The following is a 27,630-nucleotide window of genomic DNA, read 5'->3' as shown; positions in this document are numbered from 1 at the left end:
CTCTTAGAGTGTATAATCACAATGCAGGGGATAATGAAAGGAATTAGAAGACTCCTTTCATTTTCCATCAGCAGGTGCTGTGGTCTTGTGAGAGATGAGCAGGAGGGTTGGTCCCTCCTTTTTCCTCATCCAGTTTTTCAGCTCCCCTTAATTCTCCCATTCCCCCAGCTCATTATAGAAGGGTTCCATAAATGGTATGAGCATCCAGAATCCATGGGCAGCTGGTAAGGACCCAGTACTGAAACTGGACCCGGGCTCCTTACATTGGGAAGCTAGATCTGGAAACTGTCCACTGCTAGAATTACCCGCAATGTCCTGCAGTCATGCTGTGTCAGGGACATTGTGGGTCTGGGCTGCCCAGTGTAGACTGCAGAGCTGCCGCCATCAGGTTTGGACTGTCCAGCAATTTAAGAGGGGCACTTTGCTGGCTGCCCTCCGTATCCTTACATGCTCCCTGGCCATAAAATACAGAGGTGTCGGAATACGCTGCGTGGATCCGTCAAAAGATCCGCGGTTGTTTCATTTGCTTTAATGGGTTTTTGAGAACTACTTTTAGTATCTTTACGCGTGAAAGCAAAAGTGAAAGTAAGAATGAATAGTTGGTTTACCAATAAGATTAATCCGCCTTTTCTTTGTAGTTCCGGCAATATTTGAAGTTTTCAATGAACGTTAAACCTGCTTCCCGCCTTTTTGGAGGGCAGCAACAGTGGTTTTATTGGTTGGAGTGTCAATCGTGATGTCACATTTGTTCCCAAATAAAAGGCTGAGGCTCCCCGCTTGGGCACGTTCTTCTTTAGTTCTTTCAGTTCAGGTCAAGTTTAGTTTAAGGGATTTTGGGAGCGGGCTGGTTGGGTTGGATGGGGTTTTGCTTTTAGTTAGGTTTAGTTCGCGGAAGATATTCGGTTTAGCTTTAGTTAGACTTTTAGGTTTAGTCTAGGGTTAGTATTGCGGAAGATATTCGGTTTAGATTTAGATTAATTTAGTATCGCGGAAGAATTGGCGCTCAGGGACTTAGAGCTCAGGGAAACTTAGCTTAGGGCCAGAAGACGAGCCTATGCGGGTTTTGCCAAAGCCAAAAAAGAAAGATCCAGTGTCTGTCGTCATTTGGGGAAAAGGGGGTAAAGGTTTTAAGAATTTTAATTTCAACGCAATATCCTTGGTTTGCTTTACATGGTTCAGATTCAGGGCGTCCTTTGGTTTTCGAGGCATCCATTAGTTTTTGAGGCATTATTTTAGTTAGAAGGCATTCAAGAACTCACACACCTTCGGAGTCATTTTCCGTCTTACTCAGCTTCCTTCAGATTGTGAGACTTGGCCGGCGCCCGTGCTCATAAGCACGTGGAACGCTGGCCGCTTTTCCCCGCTACTGGTACCTCGTGCATGGGCAACTTAAGTTTGTGCACGAGGAGCTCCAGCACCCGAACCCCGACACAGAGGTGCTCTTGAAGTGAAAGTATTTGTTGGAAATTTGCTCTTTCCTGGAAAAATATGTCCAAGGGCTACATGCTGAAAACGTCTTTCTTCTCAATAGTTTTTATTATCACAAGTGCTTTATTTGGTTTCTTTTCGTTTAATACAAAAATGTAATGGAAGATGATATGAGGAGTTGGATGCAAATGAAAACGCTAGCTAAGCACTACTCAAAGCTGAAGTATTCGTGGCCCATTTCCATGCGGAAGAATGCAATTTCAATTGCTCACTGTACCTTATCTCAGTATGTGCCGCTTTCTAAAAAAAATATGTTATGGAAAGTGGTTTTGCTCGTTTTCTCCCATGTATTTTTCTTCCCCATTATTTCCATTCAGCTTCCTAATGTTAACTGTTTAAGAACAGAGAAGTTGGCAATACACAGGTTACAAATAGCCAAGCGGCAGGTCCATGGGACAGGAGCTCAGTGCATCTTAGGAGGATATATTTTTATGCCATTACTTGCCAGTGGTAAAGTTACAACATTGGGGAAATGTTAGTGCGGAATATTGTGGAGACTCTGTGTGCAATTTGAGAAGTCTGGGTTCTCAATAAATAGCACATGGAGCTTCCACTGATACACAAGGCTCACGACAGCCAAAGTTTATTTTAATTGCTTAAGAGGTTGGAGAATTTGTGCAAACCTGGTGGCAGGACTGAATGTGCATCCCTGCAGTTACACTTTCCTTTTAGGGCAATAATACCTGGAAAAGCCTTATAGCTGTCACAAATCAGCCCGCCCTATCCCTCCATTGCTACCCTATGGGAAGCAATTTACTGTTCCAGATACCTGACCAATAATGCAGAACCCAAACTCTTTGTCAGATGAAATAAGAAGTATGCTTACCTGGTCTCTGCAGGTTTGTTAAAAACCACTTCACTCACCTTCCCCTCACCTAGGAGGAAAGCAGCACAACTGCCTTGGGAGTGAAGGTATTGAGAATGTAACTAAACACTGGATAAACCATGGTTGCGGCATGCTAAATGCTAATTAATCTGTGATCATTCTGCTCCAACCAACTGGCAAGGAAATGCATATAACTATCTTCATGCTAATTAACATGAATCCTGAAAAATGAGCATAAACAACATCTGGGACTCCATCCTCAGATAAGCAGGGGGTGGAGAGAACGCGCTTTGAATTTCAGAGGACCTGTTTACTATTTGTGGGTATGCTTGATGCCGACACACACTTTTCAGGAGACACCTGGTGCTGTAGGATAAAAATGCTGAGAGGCAAAAGGGTAAGCAGATGAAAATTAAATGCAAAGTAACTTCTTCACACACACTCGGTTGTGCCCTGTAGTACTTGACCCATTTGCAAAAAAGAAAAAAAAGAAAAATTTCCAGTGTTAGATTATGCTTAGTCTTTCCAGAGGTGATAAACATGGAGAACACACTGGAGTTGAGGACTCACATGACTAAATGTTTCTCTTTATACTCCCCTCACACACACCATACACCACCAACCTCAACACACACATAAAGCTTCTTCACATCTTACAGAGACCTAAATTATGCCTGCCCATATTTTTTGTTCAGTGTGTTTCCAGTTGTTGAGATTCCTTGATAAAGGACCTTCTTGTTTAGTTTGAAGAATTGTGTTTGTGGCATGGAACGAGGAACAATGGTGTGGGGGTGTGGGTGGGAATCCTGTCTTCCCCTTAAGTTAAGTGGTAGTAGCCATTTGGTGAGGAGACTGGTTGCTTGGAGGAAGCAAAATAGGCCGTTGGCCTGAAAATGGAGCTCATAAACCACTATGTTTCCAGGAGAAGAAGTTATGAAGAACAGTTATGGTTGTGATAGCAACCTGGCATCTAAACCAAGTGCCTGTTAAAACTGATGACAGTCATAGTAGCGGAAACAGTATATATGACAGCAGGTGAAAGGTCCAGATGTTCTGGTAGTTTACGGAGGCAAATGGACTATTCCTCTGGCTGTCAGAACTTCCCTATGTTATCCTTCCTATTCATCTCCATCTCCTTTCCTTCTCTGGCAGTGCTGGACTACATTGTCATTACTTTTCAAGATGCCCATCTATATCCTAACCCTCTGAGCTCTGTCCAGTAAGTAGCTTTATTGTTTTAACCTCTCTGGTGTCCATTGACTGTTATGAGGAACCATGACAGAGGAGTGCACAGCAACAGCAGTGTTTGTAGTACTATGCCAAGAATGGGGGCCTTTAATCCTCCAACCAACCCTTAGGCCACAGAGTTAGGAGTTACTGCTGCCACTTGGTTCTTGTTATTTGGTCCAGCCTCGATCTCAAGTCAAATAAGCAACATTTTTCAATGTTGGTTGTAACTTGGCTTCCATGTTGATTTCCAGGCTCTGTAAAACAGAACTAAATACCTTGAGATCCTACAGTTTTAAAAACTCTAGGACAACTGAGCCAATCACTCCTGCCCCCTTTGCCCGCAGTCCCATTTCATCACTGCTCTCCCCTGCCCATACTCTCCCCTGCCCCCACCATAGTCAAAGGACTACCATTTTACCTTGGAAATCTTAATGGGAAAATAAAAAGACCATAAGCATATGACTGTTTCAATAAATACAAAAATGAGTGCTTGTTTAATAAGGCATGGCATAACTGGTACATTGGTGCATTATGGTTTTATATTTACATATGCTTTGCAGTTTGTTTTTTCTTGGGTTTCCATCCATTTTTTTTTATTTGCCATGTTTTCAAATTAAAGAACACAACCAAATCTTTACATAAAATCATTTTTTCTTTAAATTACTTGCATGAGTTACACAGCAATGAAGTTCTAGCCACATAATATTTATCAAATTTATCTACAATGAAATAAGTCTCGACCTTAAGTAAAGCTTTTTAGAACAATGTGTTGGATGGATCTTGAGATGGATCCTGAGAACTGCTGTCAGGAAGGAAGTCCACAGACTGCCCCTTTCCTTCCTCCCCCCTATAGAGAGCAGTAGGAGGACCTTCCTGAACATCATGGAATGGGGCCGAGTTCCATTCAAGGTGTCTGTGCCTGATTTTGGCCAATCCTCTTTCCTACTCCATCCCATGCCATTCAGAAAGGTTCCTCAGCTGTCAGGAGACAATTTTCAGGCCAGCAGCAGAGGGATGAATGGATGGATGGATGGAAAAGACCCCTTCTGCTAGCTTCTTTCTGTGGCTTGCTGCTCATGGTTCTCAGTATCCAGCCCATAGCTTTAATTTTGCAAACGTTTAAGCTATTGAATTGCTTTAAGATCTCCCACTGCAATCGATGGACCAACTTCCACATTTAATAAGGATTCTCAAGATACTTTTTTTAAAAAAAAGCATTGATATGTAAGATTAGGCCTGCAAATTGTTACTGCTATTAATGGTATTCAGTGGAATTACTCCTGAATGACACCGCTGATTTTCCTGACTCATTGTAGTAGTATTCTCACATTGATGCAGCTCTGAAAAAGACAGGGAATTTCTTGCCAATCTATCCAATGCATTTCATCAAGCGAATGAGCACTTATAGGCTCAGACCTTATGCAATATTCATACAGATTTCCATTCACTAAGAGAAAGGTTAAAAGGTTAAAAGAAAAATGTCTGAATCAAATCCTACTGATTTGATAACCCAAAGCTGCAGCACTTTGGAGCCAGCCAGTGTTCACATCTGTTTTGAAGCATTGCTGGGGTTCTCCTTTCAGACAAGATAATTAGGCTCGTTGCTATTAACATGATTTAGTTTTAAAATGTCTATCCTACCCCATCCTTTTGGCTCATTTACAATGCAAAAATGAAAAGCTGCTGAAATGCAGATTAAAAACAACAATATCCTCAGATTTATCCCCAGCCACTAAAGATGCAATCCTAAAACTAGGAAGCAAGCCCCATTAAACACCATGGGATTTATATCTGAGTAGATGGCATAGAATTGTAATGTAAAAGGCTCTTTGCCTTAAATTGGCAGAACTAAATGGATGCAAGCAGTGGAAACATGTGCTATGGATACTCCAGGACTGCAGGTGGAGAATCTCTAGAAGTGAATCCAGTTTGGATGGGAAATCCTCCTTTGCAGTTTTGATGGATGCTCAAATATTCTTTGAATATTCTCTGAATGCTGTTTTGTCATCTGGTTATATTTTACCTTCTCTGGGGGAGGGACAGAGGAAGTGCAACCATGTTTGTGGCTTCTGTTGGATCTCTCACTGGCTTTTGATACCACACAGACCATGGTATCCTCGTGGACTTTCTCTGTGAGTTTGCGGTTGGAGGCACTGTTCTGTAGTGGTTTTGCTTCTACTTACAGGGCCGGTCTCAAAGAATTGCATTGGGGCACTATGTGCCTACACTCTGGCAATTCAGTTGTGGGGTGCTGCAAGGCACTATGTTATCCCAAAAAGCTATTTAACATCTATAGCAGTGTTTTTCAACCACTGTTCCGCGGCACACTAGTGTGCCGCGAGATGTTGCCTGGTGTGCCGTGGGAAAATTACTTTATATATAGTCAATATAGGCACAGAGTTATTATTTTTTTTAACATTTTCTAATGGTGGTGTGCCTCGTGATTTTTTTCATGAAACAAGTGTGCCTTTGCCCAAAAAAGGTTGAAAAACACTGATCTATAGGAAGCTGCTTGGAACAGTCATAAGGAGAACTGGGCTCAGTGCCATCAGTGTGCCGGCCAACTCTATTGTTCAATTAAATCTGAGTCGGGAGAGGCAGTGGAGCAGCCGAACCAGTGCCTGTATGCAGTGGTGGGCTGAATGAGGGTGAATAAAATGAACCTGAGCTCTGTTAAGAGAGAGAGACTGCAGGTGAGAGCTCCCAGCTCCTAGAATTGAGGACTTTGACTGTTCTAGATGAGGCTGTACTCACTCTGAAAGAACTGGTAAACAGTTCTTGGAACCATTGTGGTCCATAGAATCCCAGGGGGCAAAAACCACCTTCCAATCAGTGTTGGCTATCTTTTCTTGGGTGGGCAAAGATATTTTGGCTACTGTGATTCTTGCATTGGTAACTTCATGTTTAGACTATTGTCATGCACACAATGTAGGGCTTCTCTTATGGCTGGTATGGAGTCTGTGGCTACTGCAGAAGGCCACGGTTCATGCAGCGAGTGGTGGGCCTCACCAGATACATATCATACCTGTACTACAGAAACTGCACTGGCTGCCTATTAGCCACCGAGCCAGGGTTATTTACATATAAAGCCCCCAACAACTCTGCAACAGATTTACCCAAAAGACTGATTTCCCTTCCACTGCCTGACAAGGGTATTAAGATTTTTTTTTTTTTTTAGGTGGAACCTGGTTAGCCAGGTCACAGTCTAATGACCATCAGTTTGTGGGACTGCAGCGGTGGGCTTTTTCACTAGTAGCACTGGTGTTGAAGAATTAATTCTCTGCTTAAATATAAGAGGCCCCGTCAGCACTGGCATTCTAACCGATTTTTGAAGATGCATCCATTTATGTTGATTTCTAAACCTGAGTGTCCTGATCTTAACTGTGTATTTTATGAATATTTATATTTTAACAGTTTGTATAACTTGCTTTAAAACTTTGTGAACTGCTTAGAAGCTCCCCCCTCCCTTTTTTGGCATTAAGTGGTATACATATATATAAATACAAAATAAATAATATTTGATATCTTGGTAGTCAATATCTTGCAGTCTGTGATTGTCGGCATGCAATGTCATATAGTTATGAGACAGTGCTGGCAGCTGGTGAAATGTGTCTCCACTACAAATCCTGGGGACAGCCATTTTGTTTTTATTTTGCTGCAGTTTTTTTGTTTTGTTTTTTAGAAGTCTCTGTGAGCAATGGGATGTTATCATGCCCCTACCCCTTCCAGGAGTCATTTGGTTTCAAGCTTCTCCAAGTGGCAATTACTTGTCTTTAATTTTTTAATAATAATAATAATAATAATAATAATAATAATGGTAGCTCCCTTGCTCAGACCACCAAATCAGAAAAGGTCTTAATTCTGCATGGATTTTTTTTAAAATGCACATTAACATTGAAATGCAATGGGGCAAACTGCTCTTTGGGGGCATGACTAAATGGCATGGAGCATTTTTAGGCTGATCTACCCATCTCTATCTGAAAGTTCATTTTGTGGTGGGCATTTCCACATTTGATCTCACCCCCTGGCCTGAAAAGTTAATGTGGGGCAGGGAGATAGTTATTCTATTGCAAGTGTAGTTTGTCTCCTAAAACGCCTCCACTTCTATCTGATCCATGCTCTAATAGTATTCAAATAGGAGCTGTCCTCCACTTTGTACCTGTGGGCAGATGTTGCCTTATGGCTTCAATGACTTGTGGAGTCGATTGTGTCTTTTAAAAATACAGCACTAGAACCTTGAGTTATCCGTTCTGTGAACTACTACTTAGACTATAGCTGTCTTTCTGCTATCCTGCTCCTTAAATAATGAGTACCCTGCATGTCATACACACATTTTAATATATTTTATGTAATATATTATATATATGTATATATGTATTTACATCCAAACACTCCTGTATACCTCTATTTCATCATATATTTTTAAGTATGTACACACTAAGGCCAGTCTGCCCATCTTGTTGTGGCACAGTTCTTGGAGGAGTTGGGTTTCTCCTCCTCACGCTGTGGACGGCTGAGTGAAGCTCCTCTGACTGGAGCTTTTGAGGCTCAGGACAAAGGTGGAGGAGTTGCTTTTCTTGCTAACGCTCAGGTCACATCCTTGCCGAGATTTTAAGTACCGAGAGGAGCAGCAGAGGAAGCGACGCAAGAGGTCATGGAAAAGATGGCCTGTGAAAAGCATGTAGATCCAGGGGTTACAGCAGCTGTTCAGACTTGCTAGGAGGGTGGTGATGATGAATGCCACTTCTGTAGGGGAGAAAGGCACCACAGGTAAACAAATAGTGTGCAGTTCTGTGAAGTTTTAGCTACAGCACAATTTGCTGGGGGGAAAGGGCCCATATTCCCACCACGATGCCAGGAGGGTCAGGAAGAAATTGGAAGGTGTTATAAATGCCCAGCATTGGCCCTCCTTCAGCCCAGCATGTCCTACAGTACTTTCAATGACATTACAGAGGTGGAAAGCAAGAAAATATGTCATGATCCTGGGTGAGTGACCTGAACATGGTTGTTGTTGTTTAGTCGTTTAGTCGTGTCCAACTCTTCATGACCCCATGGACCAGAGCACGCCAGGCAAAACTCTCCACTATGACCTGTCCATCTTGGGTGGCCTTGCATGGCATAGCTCATAGTTATTCAAGCCCCTTCGCCATGACAAGGCAGTGATCTATGAAGGAGCCAGAACATGGTAACAGTGTAGAAATTGATAAGAGGTAAACCGACCCTACCATTTGGCAGCACCAGGAGATCCACCTCAGATGGCAATTTTTGACATACATACATTGAAAGAGCAAGAAACCATCACTCACTAAAATCCTGCCCGGTTGCTCCATGTTAAATCAACAAACAAAGGGGAAGTGAGGCTGCACACCAACCCCTACATTGTGCGCACTGAGTCATCCCTCCCACTGCATCTCCACATACAGGGCAAAGATATTCAAGGAGAAGGCATCTATGCCTAAAGCTGTGAACACAAAAGTTTTCATGAGACCTGATTGCAGCTGGTTCCAGGTTGCGTGGAAGCTTAAGTCCCCCTCACTACAGATGCTTCCTCATTCCAAAAATTAAAAAGTAGAAAAAATCACTGCTATTGCTACTGAGAGAAAAACCAGCCAGTTACCATGTAATTTTTAGGCATGGATTTCTCCAACATTTCGCTCAGCGGAAAGCTCAAATCTTTTTCAGATGCTAACAGTTGGACTATAAAAGCAACTCCAAAATCTGGTTTACTTTGAACTAGGGATGGGGTGGAGGTGTGGTATTCAATTCAGTTTGCATTTAAGGCATGTCAATCCAATTTGCAATTCCTGAAACGATATGTGAACCAAAGCACAACTTTCTTTCAAAATTCGCACTTACCTGAATTTTGTGATACGGTTCGCCAACCAAATAATGTTTACGAAAATGCATATACTAGGGTAAAACGTGAGTAATAAAATGTGAGTGAAAATAACCGAGGACCCACTGAGAGAGCATTCTGTGCAAAGTGAAATGAAGCCTCCCCACCATCGCCCTACTATTTGCTTTCAGGAAATTGGAGGTCAGGTTTTGGCACTGCACTAATCATAATAAACTTTTACTACAAAGCCCAAACTGTGTTTGTACTGTCTCATAGGATTTATGGCCTATTATTTTGTTTGTGCTGCTGTAAAAGTGTTACTGAAAAGTAATTACAATTGCTTTCAACTGTTTAATGTTCAAGGAAATAAGGTCTGTAAGAATCACTCCCTTTGCATGCTAGATGGAAAAATGGAAAAGGCTGGAGGAAATTTCCCATTCATTAACTACTCTTAAAAATTACCAGACATTTTGGCAACTCATGAATAAGTTGCACTTTCTGTGAGGTCTGATTTGGCAGGGTCCAGTCTTACTCAAAAAGCATAACTGGGGACATTGAGATCAATGTCAACTCTCAGACTGCTGAGAGTCTGAGGGCCGTGCTCCTACCTCTCAGGGCCTAGGACTGCTGCTGCTCAACAGAAAGTACTATTTACGTTCTTTTAAACTGCTTTTTAATTGTGTTTTAAATCTTTTCTTTTCTTTTACAAAATTTAAATTCTTTTTACCTGTTTTTATGTGTTTTGGGGAGGTTGTTTGGCTGTTTCTGTTTATATTTTGATTATGTATTTTGTATTTTTGATTATGTATTTTGTATTTTTTTATATTGTAATTTTATCTTGTGAGCCACCCTGAGACCTGTGAGTATAGGGCGGCATATAAATGTAATGAAGTAATATAATAAAAATAATATAATTCTATCAGTCTCAGTTTTCTTTTAGGTGTCAATATTACACAAGGCCCATCATGCACCACAGCCACCTATTCCCAACATGACAAAGTATTTAAAAATCACAGGAAAGGTTGTTTATATAATACACACACACACACGTCAAAAGGCAACACTGAACAGCTGGATCAGTCCAATGGCCAATCTAGTCCATCATCCTGTTCTCACAGTGGTCAACCAGGACCCGCCAACCCATGAGGCAAGGTGAGACAGGTCAACCCAATTTGCACTTTCTGAAACAATACACAAACCGAGGCACAGCTTTCTGTCAAAGTTCGCACTTATCTGAATTTTGCGATACAGTTCTCCAACCAAATGATGTTGACTAAAATGCATATACTTGGTTAAAGTGTGGGCACTAATGACTATATTTGGCAGCAGGATCCAGCCTCCAAGGACTGCGTCAGCTACTGCCGCCGCTACTGCCATGGTGGCAGCAATGGCTGCAGCGTGATCCCTGGAGGCCAGACCTGCCAATGCTGCCTCTACAGTAGCCTCTTGGTGAATAGGAGGCACTGCTGTTCTTCTCCCACCCCCAGGGAGGAAATGCTTCTGGGGTCTCCTGGGGTCTGCACATGCTGCTTCTGGGGTCTCCTGGGGTCTGCACATGCCTGGCTTGATTCAGAGTAGGTCCCTTTCCCCCCTGCGATGGCCTTTGATTCCCACTTCAACTGTCGGGTAAGGTTGATTTGATTCCCTCCTTTTCTACCAATGTAGATCTTCAGTCACTCACTCCTCCCAGGTAGCAGGCGACAACATTTTGCAGTTCATTTCAGGTGCAAAATGTCTTGGGCCAGCTCTGCAGATGCCTGCGGGAAGCCTGCAAGCACTCTGCTCACTTGTGATTCCCAGCAACTGATTTCCAGATGCACAATGACCCTGGAGTGGAGGTTGCCCATTCATTTGCCTCAACTGAATCTTTGTCAGTAGCAGCACTGTGCTTTGGATTCTACAGGCTGATCTGTGAGAGGCTGCCAAGCAAATGGCCATCGTGTTTGGACAGGAGGCTAAGCCAGATGGGTTGTGTTTGCTTACCCTTCTAGTGCTGCCGTTTTATATCCTAACTGGCTGCCTCAGGCATACCCTTACAACAGCTAGACATGCCAGGGCCATGGTCCTGCTTGCTTTAAAATGTTTTTGTTTTGTTTTTAAAGGTGACCCATATTCATTGTGGAATAAATCCCTTCAGCTGTCCTATATCTGCCAAGAAAGCAGTATGTTGAGCTCATGTGGGGTCTTGCCTTTGAAGTGTAATAAATCCAAAAGCATACAATGATTTTAGCTATTGCTAGCAAAATGCACTGGGTAGTATGTGTTTGTGTGAACAGAGGGCCTGCATATTACTACATGGATCTCTGGGTATCTGGGCCTGTGCAATACATTGCACACACATGCATGTACTCTCTCTCTCTCTCTCTCTCTCTCTCTCTCTCTCTCTCTCACACACACACACACACACACACACACACACACCCCTTTTAGTGAAGATTGAGTCACCTAGCAGCATGCATGAAAGGCAGGTTTATTCAGGTGCTGTCCTTTATCTGTGCTAATGAGTGTGAAGGCAATCTTTCCTTTCACATGGGGAAAAAGAAACAGTCTTATTTCTTCTGCCCCTGGCAACTCCATTCACTAAAAGTCATACATATAGTCCTGCCTCTTCTTAGTCACTTGAGTCTGACATTACAGTACCCCAGTTCTGGAATTAACTGAGATAGATGCGTATTAATATAACAACAGTGACCCATAAGAGGAAGGGTTTTCATTCCCATTGTTGCTTGGTCCACTACAAATGGTCAAGAGACTGCTCATGCATTTTCATTAGGCTTGCAATAATATCTAATTTATTCAATATGAGTTGTGTAACTAAGAAAAATAGCACAATATCCTGACAAACACGATGTTATGGGTCCAAGGCAAGATTCATATCCGGCAAGCTCCTTTTACAAAGGTTTACATAGGTTTTATAGTAAATGTAGTAGGTTAGGTTTCTTCCTATATAAATAAAAGGTAAGGCTGTCATTATGCAGCCCCAATTAAAAGATTTGTTGTGCTGCATCACAATCCTGGATTTGCATGAAGTCAGGGTGGGGGGAGAGCAAAAGAGGAGGCAGCTTGCGCAACAGCAGTGGCCAATGGCATTAGAGCAAGAAGGGATGAGCATTGGGGGGGGGAAGTGGTGGTTTAAAACAATAGCTGAAGTTTGAATAAAGCAGGGGATGCAATGAACTGAGAGGCAAATGGTGGTTTTAAAGAATGGCAGAGGTTTGAGTATAGTACTATGTAATATCTGAGGGTTTTGCATTCTTTATCTCTCTCACATGAGGTAGCTGACGAATGGAAAACAGAAAAAGTTTCAGTACAGTGAGAAGGGAAATATACTGAAAGGGGGGAAATGTGGCTGTTTTAAACAGCAGCAGAAGTTTGAGTAATGTGGGGGTGGACGAATACAGAGGAAAACTGTGGTTTTAAGCAACAACAAAGGTTTGAATAAAGCAGGCCTCACACAGTTGCATTGTCTCTTCTATTTAGTAAGTGATAAATTGTGTGTGCAATTTATTTTTCTGTGTTACTGCACATTAAGTTTTCATATAGTTTTTTATGCACATTAAGTTTTTTATGTTTAGCTAAGTTTAGTCAAGTTATGTGTGTTTATGTAACTTTTATGTATTTTTATTATTGTCTTTTTTCCTCTTTTTTCTCATTACTATTACTATTCTTTTTTGTAAACATGGAATTTAAATAAAGTCTATTTTAATAAAATAAAATAAAAAAAGTTTTCATATAAGCTAAGATACCCACAAGCTTTTTTTCCGTTTTAAGGTATTTCATGTGCAAATAGACTTACTGAAAGATACATGTTTTAGTTAGATTGTTAGCTTTTAATTACATCCTTGCATATGAACCAGTACATATGTAAATATAAATGTTTATTATGTCATAGAATCATAGAATTGTAGAGTTGGAAGGGACCCTGAGGGTTTTTATTGTACTTTCTGTTGGGATACTACTTTTTTTTTGTAATGCTGGGGACTTCTTAAATTTGACATAGCTCGGGGTCCGACCATGTCCTAATTGTTCTCTGGATAGCAGGATGAGCTTGGCTATCCACATTGTGTCTGTGATATATACAGACACCTATGTGTGAGGTTGGGTCAAAGGTTATTGCAGGCTACACCGTCTTTTAGATTACATGGTGAAAAACAAAAAAAAAGGCAATCTAAAAATGTTTAGACAAAAAGCAATTATGTTTGAAAGAGCACAGTGGGAAAAAGGTATCAAGACTTCTGACGCACATTTGTTAATATAAGGGCACAACTCCTCTGGCCAGAAAAGCTCTTTACAGCTCTCCATATGGAGACTGGAAGATAAACATTTTGCTCATTAGGAAACTTTTCATTGTGCTGCTCTCTCAAATGGGTTTTTGTATTCCAAACACCTGACCCAGCCGTGCCTCTGTTAATCGGAGTGCTTCGCTTGGTGGATTGTTAGCTTTTGCACTTTACATACACCTTTCCAACTGAATGCATATCAGCCTCTGACAAGCACTGTAATGAAAGTTATTGCGTGATCCTAATCTTGTTGTCTCTGTTGAAAATGTCACTGTGTGCCCTGTGACTTACTGGTAAATCTGTGGGATTTAGTCCACAGTTCAGATGGCAGTCTCAGGGATCTTTCTTCTTGACCGTTTCGCCTCTCTGGGCTAATTCCTCGAATCATTCATATTCTTGTAATATGGATTAAGTACTGGTAATTATAACGGATCAGCTTGCAAACTTGCAATAGAAAGCAAAACAATAGCTATGGACTGTGTTGGGCTTCCGTATGGCAGGGGTACATCAAAGGACACTGCATCCATGCCCCCAACCCCCAGTGGCGTACCGAGGGGGGGCCATGAGGGCAGAGCGCCCCGGGTGCCAGCCTGGGGGGGGGACACTCGACGCCACCCCTCCCTCCCAACGCCTGTCTGTGCTGCTACTCACGCACTGCAGCCTTAAAAGTTGCCACCGCCGCATGAAAGGGGTGCCGGCCATTCGCGCCCGGCATCTTGGGTGGACTACGCATGTCCGCATTTGACTACTTCACCCTGGATGCTGCACATGCGCCGTGACATCAGGGCACACATCTAGGGAGCGGCACCCCACCCCGGGGGGTGCCTCCACGTTTGCCACTTCGGGCAGCAAAGTGGCTCCCTACGCCACTGCCAACCCCTCTCTTCCAGAGCACAAATAGCCATAACCACTGGATTGTTCACAGTACTATTTTTCTAGAAAAATAGGTGCCAGAACTTCCCATGAAAACCTCCCTTATTCTCGTATAATGGCAATGGTGCCCACCTGAGAGGTGCCAGAATTGATCACCTTCTCTCTACTGGGTTTTGGCTTCGCTCGAACTCTAGTCAGGCTCATTGACATTCATCTCCCTTGCCCTCTCCTCAGTTATAAGGAACTCTAAAGCCTCACTGTCAATAGTTCTATCTCGCCCCAGCTGTTATTTATCTGTCCTATCAGGGAGGAGAAAAGGGCATGTCTTCTCTGGCTATAGATTTACCTCTCAGCCATTTTCGAACAGCAAGCCCTGCTGACCAGGGCCCTGGTCCAGCATCCACGCTGGAGAGGAACACAGTGGACAGTGCCATCCATTCACAAACCACATAATAAACACATTCTTATAACCATTGCCTGTTGAAATATCCTCCCCTCTTGCAAAAAAAAATTAGAAACATAGCCTTTGGAATTCCAGTTAATGGCTTGAACGATATTTGCAGGTACAGGCAAAATACAGCATCAACATGTCACCTCAGCTTACTCTGCACACAATGTGGGTCCATTTTGATGCACCAAAGAACAACTCACCACCACCACATAATATCACAGCACATCATGTCTCTAGACAAACATTCAAAAGCCATAGCAGAGTAATACCTTTATTAGGACCAAGCCAAATGTCACAAAGCAGTTTTCTGGAAGTCTTTTTCAGGATGGAAGATGAACAGTTAAGAAAACTGCAAGCAAGCAGAGATGGGGAGGGTGGGGGGCACAGAGGAGAAAGCTGGGCATGGTGTAAAAGCCCCAAAAATTAACTCTGTGTGTCGTATTTTTCGCTCCATAGGGCACACGGGACCATAGGGCGCACCTCGTTTTTAGAGGAGGAAACAAGAAAAAAAATATTTTTTCTGGTTTTCCTCCTCTAAAAGCCCTGTTTATTTTGAGGATCAGCTAAAAGTTTTTTTTGCAAAGGGAAAAGCCCTGTTTTTGGGGGATCAGCTAAAGGTTTTGCAGCTTTTTTTGCAAAGGGGGAAAGCAAAGAGGAAAAGCCCTGTTTTTATGGGGTTCAACTCACATTTCTGCAGCTTCTAAAGGAAAGGGAGCCTTTTCTGTGGGATGTAAAAAGAACAGGGCAATATTCCCACATTTTCTACAGTTTCCAGACAGATAATCTAATCAGCCAGTCCCATGTCGCTGGGGAAACAAACAACCTCCCTCTGCAGCACATTCAACATTGGAGGCCTGGGCAAGAGGGCGGGGCTGAAAGGGAGCCAAGGACTCTTATCTCTCTCCCGATCTCTTGCTGATCAGCTGCTGAGCGGGGTCCTTTCAACACCCCCTTTTCTCTTTGTAAAATAAAAACCATGATTCTCTTTTGGCCCCTCAGCAATTCAGCTCCAGGGACCACCATTCGCTCCATAAGACGCACAGATATTTCCCCTTACTTTTTAGGAGGAAAAAAGTGTGTCTTGTGGAGCGAAAAATACGGTACATTAGATCGTGCTAGGCGCAAAACAGTTTTCAAGATGCAACTACGACTACCTGGACAAAGAAACAATAGTGGTTGTTTCCCTACTTTAAATCATTTCCCCTTGAAAATACAAATGCCAGCAGTCACTTGGATCGACACTAAACAAAGCACACATGTCTTTAGTGAAGTAAAGAGCAGATAGTCCCCCAAAGCTAATTTTAGGCAGTTTCACTAGGCAAATTGTCAATAGAATTTGGTAGCATTATCTAGTGTTTGGTCCAGGGCATGTACCCCCTGAAAGCTAAGTTCATTCTTTAGGTGATCATCTTCTTACGGTAGATACTTTTCCTGAATGAGTACATTCTATATCCTCTAAATTTTAACACACAAAAGTTGTAGGTAGTATCAGTTGATCCTAAAAATTGTATGTAACTATTTTATATATGTTTTTGTTACATTGCTTCAGTTTTGGGGTCCGTCCGTCCCCCCCAGTGCACCAACCAGGCCATCTATGATTTTTGTGGTCCAGATTCTAGGAAAGCACCTAAAATTAAGCCACAAATGTGGCTTTTAGTCACAACCAGTTTTCAACAGAATAGGAACTGCTAAAGAATACTCGTCAGGAAAGCCTAATGAGCAATCAAGTTTCGTGAAAGTTCCAAAGGCTCCCGAGTGCAGTATTGTTAATGTCTCTCCTTTTAGGTTATAGCTGAAACGACAGATCATAAAGTGTCTGTCAACATCTGGATTCTGGTTTGCCAGGAGGTTCTGCCTGCTTTTAAGCTTCTCAAGGCAGCAAAATTCTCCATGGGTGTCTTGGCTCTCACTAAACTGTGTAATGGAGACAAGGATGGTTACCAGATTAGGAAAGATCAGGATTGAACACTAGTATCCTTCATAAAACTGTCACGGGAGCAAACTCTTGCCTTGACCCACAGCTGTGAGTCATCAGATGGTGAGTAAACAAGTCAACGCATGTGTGAACCAGCCACAGATTTATGAACTTATCCCCTGTTTCAGTTCTAGAGGGAACCAGCTAGAACAGCAGGCTGCCACTCAGGACCAAACGAAGTCTCTAGGTTGCCATTCGCTCATTCCAATATATTTTGCGCAAGCACACAGCGATGCCCCGGCTCATTGTTTTGAAATAACTCTTCTGAAAGTGGCATTGGTCCTTCATGTGCCTTAAGGCTGACAAAAGCGAGGAGTTCCTTGCCCTTGATTTGTTCCCTGTATAAGACCATCCGCAAGATGAAGATACCCCATTTTCCTTGCCCTGCACTCTTGTTAACTTTTGGAATAATTGGTAAAACGTTTCAAGGAAACATTTAGCTTAGGACTCTGCTAGAATTTTTGGCTAATAAAACACCTTATCAGAGATAAGGAAACTTCATGGGGTTGGGGGAAGCAACATTGCTCAAAAGGTGACATATAATACCAGGAAGTGTTTAATTCCTTTTATCACTCCTATTCCCAATTGAATTTGTTCCACACTTTTCATTTTACTGTTATCTCTGGTGAGAGATAAGTGGTTTCTCTGCACTCCTCAATTCTCACTCCTCTTTGCTACCTACTGTTTCCTCTGTAGTCCATGCTTTTTATGCTCTGTCACCTTTTGCAGATAAAGTTGTGGTTGTCAATTTCTGTTTTTGCTAGCGGAGGTGCAAAAAGTTTTCAAACAATGCTCTTGGTAAAGAATAAGACAAAGGTCCCTCTGGTTCACTTAGCAATGTATGCACATAATGATAATCATTTCAGACAGCCTGACAAAAAACCTTTCAGTCTTCCTGTGATGCTTGAAAGAAACAGACCAGATATTGGAAACATTTGTTGCTATTTACAAGAAGCATTTTGTTCCCTGAAAAGTATTAACAGGTTGTAGCAATCTGGTACTCGTTTCCTCAGGCATACAGGATCTCCCCAATCATGACAAGGCATGCTGTGGGGATAGAGCTTGCTGATCTGAAGGAGCCAAAGCTATAATTGCCACAGAAGTCCCACCCAACAAGCATAGTCTGCATTATGCAAGTACTTGGGTTGAACAACTGCTCCAGGACTGTCTTGTGTCTTGGCTGGCCAGTGGCTTGTACCAGTTGGAGAAAGCAGTGTCTTTTGGTAGTGATTCAGGACCCTGTGAAAATGTTTTACAGACTATGTTTCCACACATTTCTTCACTGCATATTTTGAAATGTTAAAGCCCTGCTGGGGTTCTTTCACCAATGAGTACTTGCCCCTAAATTGGGTTTTGGCTTCCAGGATAACAACAAGCAGAAGGTGCTTGACTCCTGAATATAGTTTTAGAAGTATGTAGCAGGAAAGAAAGGCTAGAGAATATCTTGCTTCAATACTTGGTACTCAGACATAGGCACTGATATTTATTTCATTGCATTCATATCACGCTCTTCCCCTAAATAGGCTTTGGGAGAAGAGAAATTCTCTTGGCAAAAGTGTCCCTTTCTCAGTAAGCTTCATGGGCTAAGGGATGAATCTGGGTTTTTCACACCCAAACCTAGCATTTTAGTCACCTGCAGCTCTCAGTTCAAATAAGAAGTAGCACAAGTATCTTCTCCCCGACAAAGGGGGGGGGGAATCAACTGGGGAAAAGATTTGAATGGGGAAATGGTTAGAGGAGAAAGTGTTAAGCAAGACTCTACTCTGCTACTCCTCCATTTACTTGCGGTAGGTATCCTGGTGATGTTTGTTGTTGAAAAGAAAAATAAGAAAATGGGGAGGGGGGGTTAGACTAGACACACAAGGGATTCCGGGCTTAAGAAACCAAGTTTAGACCACAGGACTTAGGTGTACAGGATATTATGCCTGTTGAAGTGACATCAGTTATGAAAACTTAAAAAAACACAACTGGAAGATACCTTATGGGTCTCTTAGTACAGAGAGGGACAGCTAACTAGCATCCAGTCTTAACCAGCTCTCATCATCCCCAGCAAATCTTAGTGTTAAACCATTTGCCTACATTCACTTGCAAGGAAATTGTTCCCCACCCCCTGAGTTTTAACAGGTGGATTTTTTTTAGGGAGAGGGGGTACATACAATACCTTGGAAATGTCCAACCGTGTGCGTGCTCTAGGTAACTCCAAACCCCTCATTCCTAACTGAAGAACTTTTGGAGCAGTTCCTGATGTCCCATTAAGGGCTTCGGTTTGTGCAACAGAATATGCTTTCGACCCCTGTATGATCACTGGGACTCTTCAACCTACAGGAGTCCCCCATGCCTTTACATGGGAGCATCAGCGTTTGTCTGTGGGGTTTAATCATTCACACACATAAGTTGCGGCTTCATCAAACAATGAGCACCCATGTGTGGTAGTTGATAGCCTTCAGTAGCTTTTCTACAGAGTGTTGTTGTTGTTTTTCTTCTTCTGTGTGCTGCTGGTGGATAAATGCTACATGGCTAAGAATTCTGAAAGGTAGCCTTAACCCATTTAGAGAGAGGTGAGTGTTTCCTATTGCAATGAGTGTCTCCCCTCATAGCTCTAACCCTGAACCAAACCCCATGTGCATAGCTGTCAACTTTTCCCTTTTCTTGCGAGGAATCATATTCGGAATAAGGGAATTTCCCTTTAAAAAAAGGGAAAACTTGACAGCTATTCCCCTGTGTGAGGTCCACTGACCCCCCTCACTAATGTGCTCATTGGCTTTTGGCAGTGGTTTTCAGAGGAACAACCTGGAACCTCCAGGCTTTGTGTACATAAAGTTCCTCCCTGACATAGAGGGGCAAATTAAGATTTGGAGAGGAAGGGTCACAGACACTCAGTAACTGACATCCTATCTATATGCTAAGAGATCACTTAGGCAGCTTTTACAAGCAAAAGGAAACTGGAGCAACCACTATTTTCAGTAGAGGAACCCAATCGCTGTAATTTTGTCATTGCTCAAGAAGATGCATCTGGTCATCTCAGTTCACAGCATGGGAAACACCTGCTTGTCAGCCCCTTGTCAGCCCTCCATTCAGCTTTAAACTCGCCAGTCACTGACAACCTGTCCACCCATTCACAAAATTCTTTTTATCATTTGGTCTCACTTCAGGGTGAACCCAGAGTGTCTTTGTGAATCCATCAGTATTTTCTTATGAACCTTTTATATTGTTTTATGGAAACCATTTACCCTTGTTAAATAAAAAACAAACAAACAAACAAAGAAGCCCATAATATATTAGAGATCTATAAATGCATTCTTCTCCTTCCTGCTGCTCATTCTTTCTTCATATGCTCTTACTATCCTGCTCCCTATTTTCAAAACACCCAAGTCCCTCATTTGGGCAGGCAAGGTAGTGAGGGAGAGAGATACCATGTAACATACCCAAGGTCACATAAATAATGGCCAAGGTCTCCCAGGGTTACCGGTACATTTCAACCTTCTCCACCCCATCATCACTCTGGCAAGTAAGCAAGCTGGTCTTCTTGCCATGCCATCTTAACAATGTCTTGATTTATTTTATTGATTTATTGTTGTTGAAATACCTCTTGCATATCTTATTTCACATTGCACTGCAGATCAGCTGGTTTGATAATGAGCTCAACTGAGATACCTCTGTATTTTTTTTTTTTAAAAGAAATTATTGGGCGGCAATTCTCTACACTCATTGCACACAGCTTGTATAGACAGGGAAAGGAGGAGAGCAGACTGTACCTTCTTTTGGAGCATGTTCGTCCCACGCAATCCACATCTGCACAATGAAAAAAGGAGTCCAGCACATAATGAAAGCTAAGACTATGATGAAGGTCATTTTGACAGTCCGGATCTTGGCTTTGGAAATGAGTTTGACACTGCTGACCCTGGAGAGGGTGCCTCCATGGGGATTTCTAGAGGTCAAGTTCACATTGGTCTCATGAAGGGTCTTTAGCTTCACATTCTGCCAAATCTTGAAGCTGATCAAGCCATAGCAGATGGTGAGCATGACCACAGGGATAACATACACAGTCAAGGTTATCCAGGTGATGTAAGCTTTAGGTCCCCAGGGCTGGATGAAATTTGCCCAGCAATCGAACACCCCATTATCCACATCCTGCATGGAAAAAATCTGGAGTTGTGGGATGCTAAACAGAAGGCACACCATCCAAGTGAGGAGGACAGACAACCGGTCAGACCTCCTACGTAAGGACCTCAAAGGCTGGCAGATGGCCAAGCACCGATCCAGGGACATCAGCAAGAGCATGTAAGTGGAAGCAAACATCCCCACCACCTGCAGGTATTTGATCAACTTGCAGAGGTAATCTGGCCCAATGAACCTGAAGGTGATGTCCCAGATGAGCTGAGGCAAAACCTGGAAGACGGCCACCACCAGGTCAGCGATGCTCAGATGCTTCATGAAGAAGTACATGCGGGAGTGCTTGTGGCGGGTCGTGTGGATAGCCGCCAGAACACACAGGTTTCCAGTCAGGGCAAGGAAGAAGATGAGGCAGAGCACGGCCACCTCCACCTTGGCAACGTTCTCATTCCGCTTCACGTGAGTTCTGTTGCTTTGGGACGTCTGGTTCTCCACACTGGAATTGCTCAAGGAGCAGTTGTAGATCCACGGGTCACTTGCGAACAAGCAGAGAGTATCCATGGCTGGCTGCTTCCCATCCAGTGCCGTTTGCTAGACTGATCTGAGAGTGGGAGCCTCTCTCTGTGAGCTGCAGTCCCCTTCACAGGTCTCCCTTCCTTGGGACCAGGCCTTTCAGTTCTGCTTTCCTTTTTCTGCAACGCCCCTTTGTTCCCATTTGGTCTTTTCTTTCATAGATATAGATATATCTCCACTTTGCTCCCTTTGGGACATTCACTAGTCTTTGCACATGGAGAAGAGTTGTGAGTGGCTTTTTCCTCTCTGCAGGCTTAGCTGCCCTGGGAAAAGTCCGGAGCTGAAAAGGTCCAAGCAGCCAGCTCTGTCTTCCTGTTACCTTCAAAATTACTGGACCCTCTTCCTCCTGGGCTCCTACAGGAGTCACAGAAAAAGCAAAGAAATGTGTTTTTACCAGAAATCAGAACCACCACCCTGCATCCCTGCCATCCTCTCAGTGCTGGACCCTTCCCAGAATGCTGCTGTATTACTAGGGCACTCATTCAATCTCAGGACCGCTTCAGTTTGTTTCAATAGATTGCTCCAGTTTACTTTAACGCAACAATGAGCCATTGGCTCATTGGTTCACAGAGTCCCTTTTGAGCTGCAGTGTTTATTCCAACATATCAGTACATGCAGATCGAGGGAGAGAATAAATAAATAAAAACTACACACTCGCACATATTATCTGTTGTTGCTAAACATGACTTCCCCATTTGCAAAGAAATCCTGTTTCTTACCTTTAACTCGTTCCTTTCTTTTAGAAACTCATTGGCTGTAGAGTTCTTTTCTCCATTTAAAATGTAACTATTTCCAGCCACCCTTCTCCAGATGAGATGATCCAAGGATTTCAGGTGAGTGTTTAATCCCTGTGACACATCCAGCTGCTCCACAAGTTTGCTCTCAAATGAATCCAGGAGGACAGAGTGGAGGGAGGGGGGGTGGTGGAGGAGGAGCGGAGGCTGCAGTCAGCCCTTCAGAGTCATTCATGGGCAAAATATACTGCTACTGTCTAAACACTGCGGAGTTCTGTTTTTCCATTAGGTGGCGGAATAGGCCACCGCTTCACTCTCGTTAGCAGTGAAGGAGTAAAAGCTCAGGAGAGACAGGATTGAGATTTCGCTCAACAAGCACCGCTTTCCAAATTAGTTTTAGATGTGCACAGTTACACACAGCTGTGTCTTAAGAGGCATGGAAAAATGAAAAGCCAGGACCCCCAAACCCAAATCTGCTCTATGAGTCCAATTTTTTTTTGGGGGGGGGGGGACAGCTACCTTTTGCTAACACCCCTCCACACAAATCCCTACTGTGCCCTTTCTGCATGCAAGACCAGCCCAAGATGTTTTGCTGCCTGAGGCAGAACAGCAAATGGGTACACCACCAATTGACATCTATAATATCCAAGACTCGCTAGGCTATTTTGGTGCTTGAGGCAGAAATAGTCATAAGCACCTCTCCCTGAGAGCAAAAACAAGCAAACAAACCACAATAATAATTGACGATTTCCTGCCCTTTCATGAAGCTCATCTGCAGCTGTTGGAAGTGACTAGTGTACTCTGCCTACTGGTAAAGCCAGCGCTAGGACAAATTGCTGTCAAAACTGAAGGGTGTTTTTAAAAGATGATATTGAGGTGGCATCCTGCTCACCCACCCAAAATGGAGGAGCTGAAAATTCCATTGGCCTGAGGCAAAGCTCTTGCACTTCCCTGGACCACTGTGTGAAAACAGTGAGCAAAGATCTGAGGAGGAGGAGAAGATAAGTGACTGCACCTTCCAGATCAATTTCATCACATAAACAAAAGCCACACTTTACATTTCCAAAGACCTGGAAGTGATTATTACTACTATTGTTCTTAATTACCCATCCTGAACCCTAAGGTTCCAGGCAGGGCTTTTTTTCAGCCAGAACTCACCGGAACTCAGTTCTGACACCTCTCAGGTAGACACAATTGCCATTATAAGAGAACACAGGAGGTGAGTGAGTTCTGGCACCTCTTTTCCTAGAAAAATAGCACTGGTCAAAGGGCAGTTCAGAGCAATTAAAACACAGTTTTAAAAGTTAAAAAAAAAAAACTTACATTCACAGAAAAAGGTGGAACCTACAAATATACATATCAAGTGTCAAGAGCCAGGGTAAAGAGGTGTGGCACTTCACACATTATCTCCTCAGAGGCAAGATATAATTATTTGAACTGTGAGAGATATGAGGACAGGCCTTGCAGATGCCTGAACGAGTTGAAGTCTCTGAGTGACACTTTTCTGGCTTTGTCAGAAAGCTCACAAAATTGAGTAATCTGCCTCACAACCTTTGCTCCAATCTAGTCCTGGTGACAGTGTTTGCTTAAACAGCTGTCACACCAAATCCCCCAAAGATTTTTTTAAACTCCATGGAGTTTAAGAAGCCTGGGTTTCTTAGTTTTTTGCGGGTGGGGGGAGGTACAGCTGTGCTGTGAGAGGAATCTTGGGTGTATGTTTGGGTACACTGTGTGCATTCATCTCAGTCACAACAGCCATTTCCCAATTTACCTCTCTGGCTCTTCCCAATATTGTTCTGCACTAAATGCATCTGAGTTTCCCTAGGTATCTCTTCTCCCACCCTTAATTGTTTAATTTAGGCAGGAATCCTCCCCCCTCCAATTTAACTGAAAAACATACCGGTACATGTTTTGGTTCCTCTGCACCTCCTGCCTTTCTCCTATTTCTTTGTTAACAAGGAGATAGTTTCATCCCAGGAGCTTGAAAAGTGGGGGGGGGGGAGAGATATGGGTGCTCTTTGAAGTGAATAGATTAGATGTTGATTTCTTGAAGTAACAATTTAGTTGTGTGGCAAAAGCTTTGGGGGAGAGCCCCATCTGTTAGACTGGATTGGAGCTGCAGTTTAATTACTCTCCTTTTGTGTTGACAATCAGAGTACATAAAAGAATGTCAGGCGCTAATGAAAAACGGCCTTCCTATTTACAGCATTTACTGACAAGAGAGAGACAAGGGACAGGATCCAGCTCTTAGGGGTTTATATGCTGTTTAGAAGAGTCCAAATGCCCTCATGTGTTTTGTGACAGGCGGGGGATGGGGGGGACCATCAGCTTCAAAGGAAATTAGAATTCGATATTCACTTCCCCATAAAAATCCTAATGTTGAAACTCCAACCCCTATTTTTTCCCCTCTCTAAATAAATTATGCAAGCAATTTTGCATATGTATGCTCTTTCGCTTCTTATTTTCATCTCTGGTTTTATGTGATGTGTTGGGGAAGAGCAGGTAGGACATACAGATAAGTCCAGGGTGATATTCAGAGAGACTTCAGACTGTTACCTGTGATAAGTGAAGAAGGAGTTCCCACCAGCCCACTGAAATTCCCCTCCAGATTCTTACTAGTTTTAAAGTTTTTGTTTGCAGACACTTATTTGTTAACTAAATTGGAAGGTGGACCAAATGCATTCAGCAGAATCCATCTAAACTTTTGGAACAATCTTAAGGGCTTTTGAAATGTATAACAGCTCTCCTGTGAGCAACTGGATTCTGTTATTCAAATCCCCTATTATTTAGGGGCTTCAGATGCACTGCTACACACACACACACACACACACACACACACCGAAAGAATGCACTGAAGGAGGTATGGAGTCCTGTGAACCATCTTTATCCCTTGCTGGAGATGTGTGCAGTAGCCTCAAGGAGTGAGGCTACTAGACCAAATGGCCTTGCAACTTGCCTCATGGGCTATTTCAGTTCATGAGGGGCAGGGTTAATCTGATCTTCCCTATTGTGGAGGCATTTTGGTGTCACAAATGCCTTTCACAAACTTTTTGTATGCTGACAATGATACTTCTACATTTGGACAGCAGTAGCATAAGCATTTTTTTTTTCCCCAGAGAAGAGAATTCCTTCACCAGAATATTAATGAAACACTGACCAACAATCAACTAGAACTCATTTCTCAGTTAAATCATTAAGTCAACAGTGGAGTCAAGACGTCACTTCATTTATTCGTTTATTATTTCTGCTGTTCATTTATTTTTTGCTCTAATTGTTATTCATCACGCCTCACACACATTCCATGGACTGCCTACTCTGATTAAACATACAACAAAAAGCATTTTATCCAGTGTGTCTTAAATAAGCAGTTTGAGACTGTTCTTTTCAAGGAAAGGGACTGATAAGTCAAGTAAGATATGGCTTTGGGAAGAAAGCTATGCCTTTGATATTGTCACCCCCAAAGCTGTAGGTAGCGTGCACAGCAAAGAAACATTCCCAGCTGTCAGCTAAACACAAGGCTAGAGATTAGGCCTCCTTTTGTGTTTTGGTTAAAGGTGAACCCAAATCACCACAGCTGCGATGTTGGTCTGCCATAGTCAAAACAATATAAAATAAAAAATTCCTTAGAGACCAACTAAGTTTGTTCTTGGTATGAACTTTCAAGTGCAGTGCATGCACACTTCCTCAGATACCTTCTTCAGATACCTTCTGAAGAAGTGTGCATGCACACGAAAGCTCATACCAAGAACAAACTTAGTTGGTCTCTAAGGTGCTACTGGAAAGAATTTTTTATTTTATGTTGTTTTATCTTTGCAAATTTTCTCTCTCTGCTGAAATGCATGAAGAGGTTCCTCAGGTAGTCAACTAAACTTTATGCAGAGTAGACCTACTGAACTTAATGAACAAGCTATGGCCATTAATTCCAATGGAATTCCAATGGATTTATTTTTTTGGCAAAATCTCAAAAAAGAGAAGTTTTTGAGCAATTTTAAAGGAAATATGCCAAATATGCCAAAATCCACACTACCAACATGGGTTGCCATAGATCTGGATTTTCCTTGGCATTTCAGCGATAGTCGAAACAAAATAGAAAATTCTTTCCAGTAGCACCTTAGAGACCAGCTGAGTTTGTTCTTGGTATGAGTTTTCGTGTGCATCTGAAGAAGTGTGCATGCACACGAAAGCTCATACCAAGAACAAACTCAGTTGGTCTCTAAGGTGCTACTGGAAAGAATTTTCTATCTTGGTAGAATAACAACCCATCCATCATGCAAAAAAAAAGAAAAGGAAAGAAAAAAGAGGCAAACAACAGGTTCAGAATAAAGCGTGCAATTTGAGTCAGTTTCTACGAATTGGCATTGATCTGCATACAGACTGATACAAATAACCCTAACTGTACCAACATAGATATTTGCATATCTTACCTTTGGCATCACATGATTCATTGCTTCCATAGGCAACCTGCAAATTACCATACAGTTCCTTGTTTCCAAAGGTAAAAGTTAGAAGCCAACCAGCTGCTCTTGACCTTGCCTGACTGCCCTCTGCTACAGATTTTGTATTATTTTCTCCACTCCCAAGGTACATTACATCGCACATTCAGAGCAGGAGACTGGATGTGATGGCTCGAGATCACTCTAGCCCCGTGATTCTATGTTTAGCAACACTCACCTTCCTGCTTATAGCATCACATTCTGGTGTGAAGTGAATGACCTGCCTGCCTCTCTTTAGGTTGTCATTCATGGAGTTACACTGTTCAGTCTGACGGCAAATGGGTCTTCTCCCCCACACACTTGGCTTTGCTGGAAACTCCCCCCACCCTTTTAATTTGCTTTCTACCTAAGTAAAAAAAGAAAGAAAAAAAGCTCTCTTCCCCTCCCCGTTGTTAGAAGGAAAGGCTTCAGGGAGCAAAAGATGTAACATTGCCAGCTTTATAGCTTGCCACCCGCAAGATGAAGCAGTGGAGCCTCAGTCCAGACTCAATTACGCATGCAGGGCACAGTAGTGCTGCTTTGCAGGAGATTTCTAGTGAGTGCTCTGCTTTCAAAAAAGGAAAACAGCTGCCTTTTGCACCTGCAGGACATAGTGCTGCCTGCTGATTTCTTTAGGTGTGCATTATATACAGGTATATATATATATGGCTCAGTTTATAAAGAGCAGGAATTTAGACAACTAATTTTAAAAAAAAATGTGAGACTTTTAAATGGTAGGTCCTTCAAAGGCTTCTAAACTAGGATAGATAGGGAAAAAA

At 42.6% G+C, this 27,630-nt stretch overlaps 1 protein-coding gene across 3 annotated transcripts; it reads right to left on the bottom strand.

Annotated features, from left to right (window-relative positions):
• Positions 1–7,434: 7,434 nt before the first annotated feature.
• OXTR (oxytocin receptor) lies at positions 7,435–27,132 on the bottom strand. Of its 3 annotated transcripts, none has more exons than XM_033141156.1 (3): positions 27,051–27,132; positions 20,715–21,999; positions 7,435–8,290 (listed from the first exon to the last, which is right to left on the bottom strand). In XM_033141156.1, the coding sequence occupies exons 2-3, from the start codon at positions 21,631–21,633 to the stop codon at positions 8,043–8,045; spliced, it is 1,167 nt and encodes a 388-aa protein (XP_032997047.1). In that variant the 5' UTR covers positions 21,634–21,999; positions 27,051–27,132; the 3' UTR covers positions 7,435–8,042. The 3 variants fall into 3 exon arrangements, with proteins under 3 accessions (XP_032997047.1, XP_032997046.1, XP_032997045.1); XM_033141155.1 differs by lacking the exon at positions 27,051–27,132 and adding an exon at positions 26,804–26,958; XM_033141154.1 differs by lacking the exon at positions 27,051–27,132 and adding an exon at positions 22,365–22,649.
• Positions 27,133–27,630: the final 498 nt, after the last annotated feature.

Source organism: Lacerta agilis, chromosome 2 (assembly GCF_009819535.1).
Source record: "Lacerta agilis isolate rLacAgi1 chromosome 2, rLacAgi1.pri, whole genome shotgun sequence".
NCBI lineage: Eukaryota > Metazoa > Chordata > Lepidosauria > Squamata > Lacertidae > Lacerta > Lacerta agilis.
The sequence above is the reverse complement of the archived record's forward strand: the minus strand, read 5'-3'. Positions and strand labels throughout refer to the sequence as shown.

What these genes read in the sequence shown, in the direction of transcription:
- OXTR (XM_033141156.1), bottom strand. Translation starts at nt 21,633, where the DNA reads ATGGATACTCTCTGCTTGTTCGCAAGTGACCCGTGGATCTACAACTGC. An exon ending in CGAACATGCTCCAAAAGAAG is followed by an intron (nt 8,291 to 20,714) that starts GTACAGTCTGCT and finishes TCTCCCCTACAG; the next exon opens with AAGTGGCATTCATCATCACC.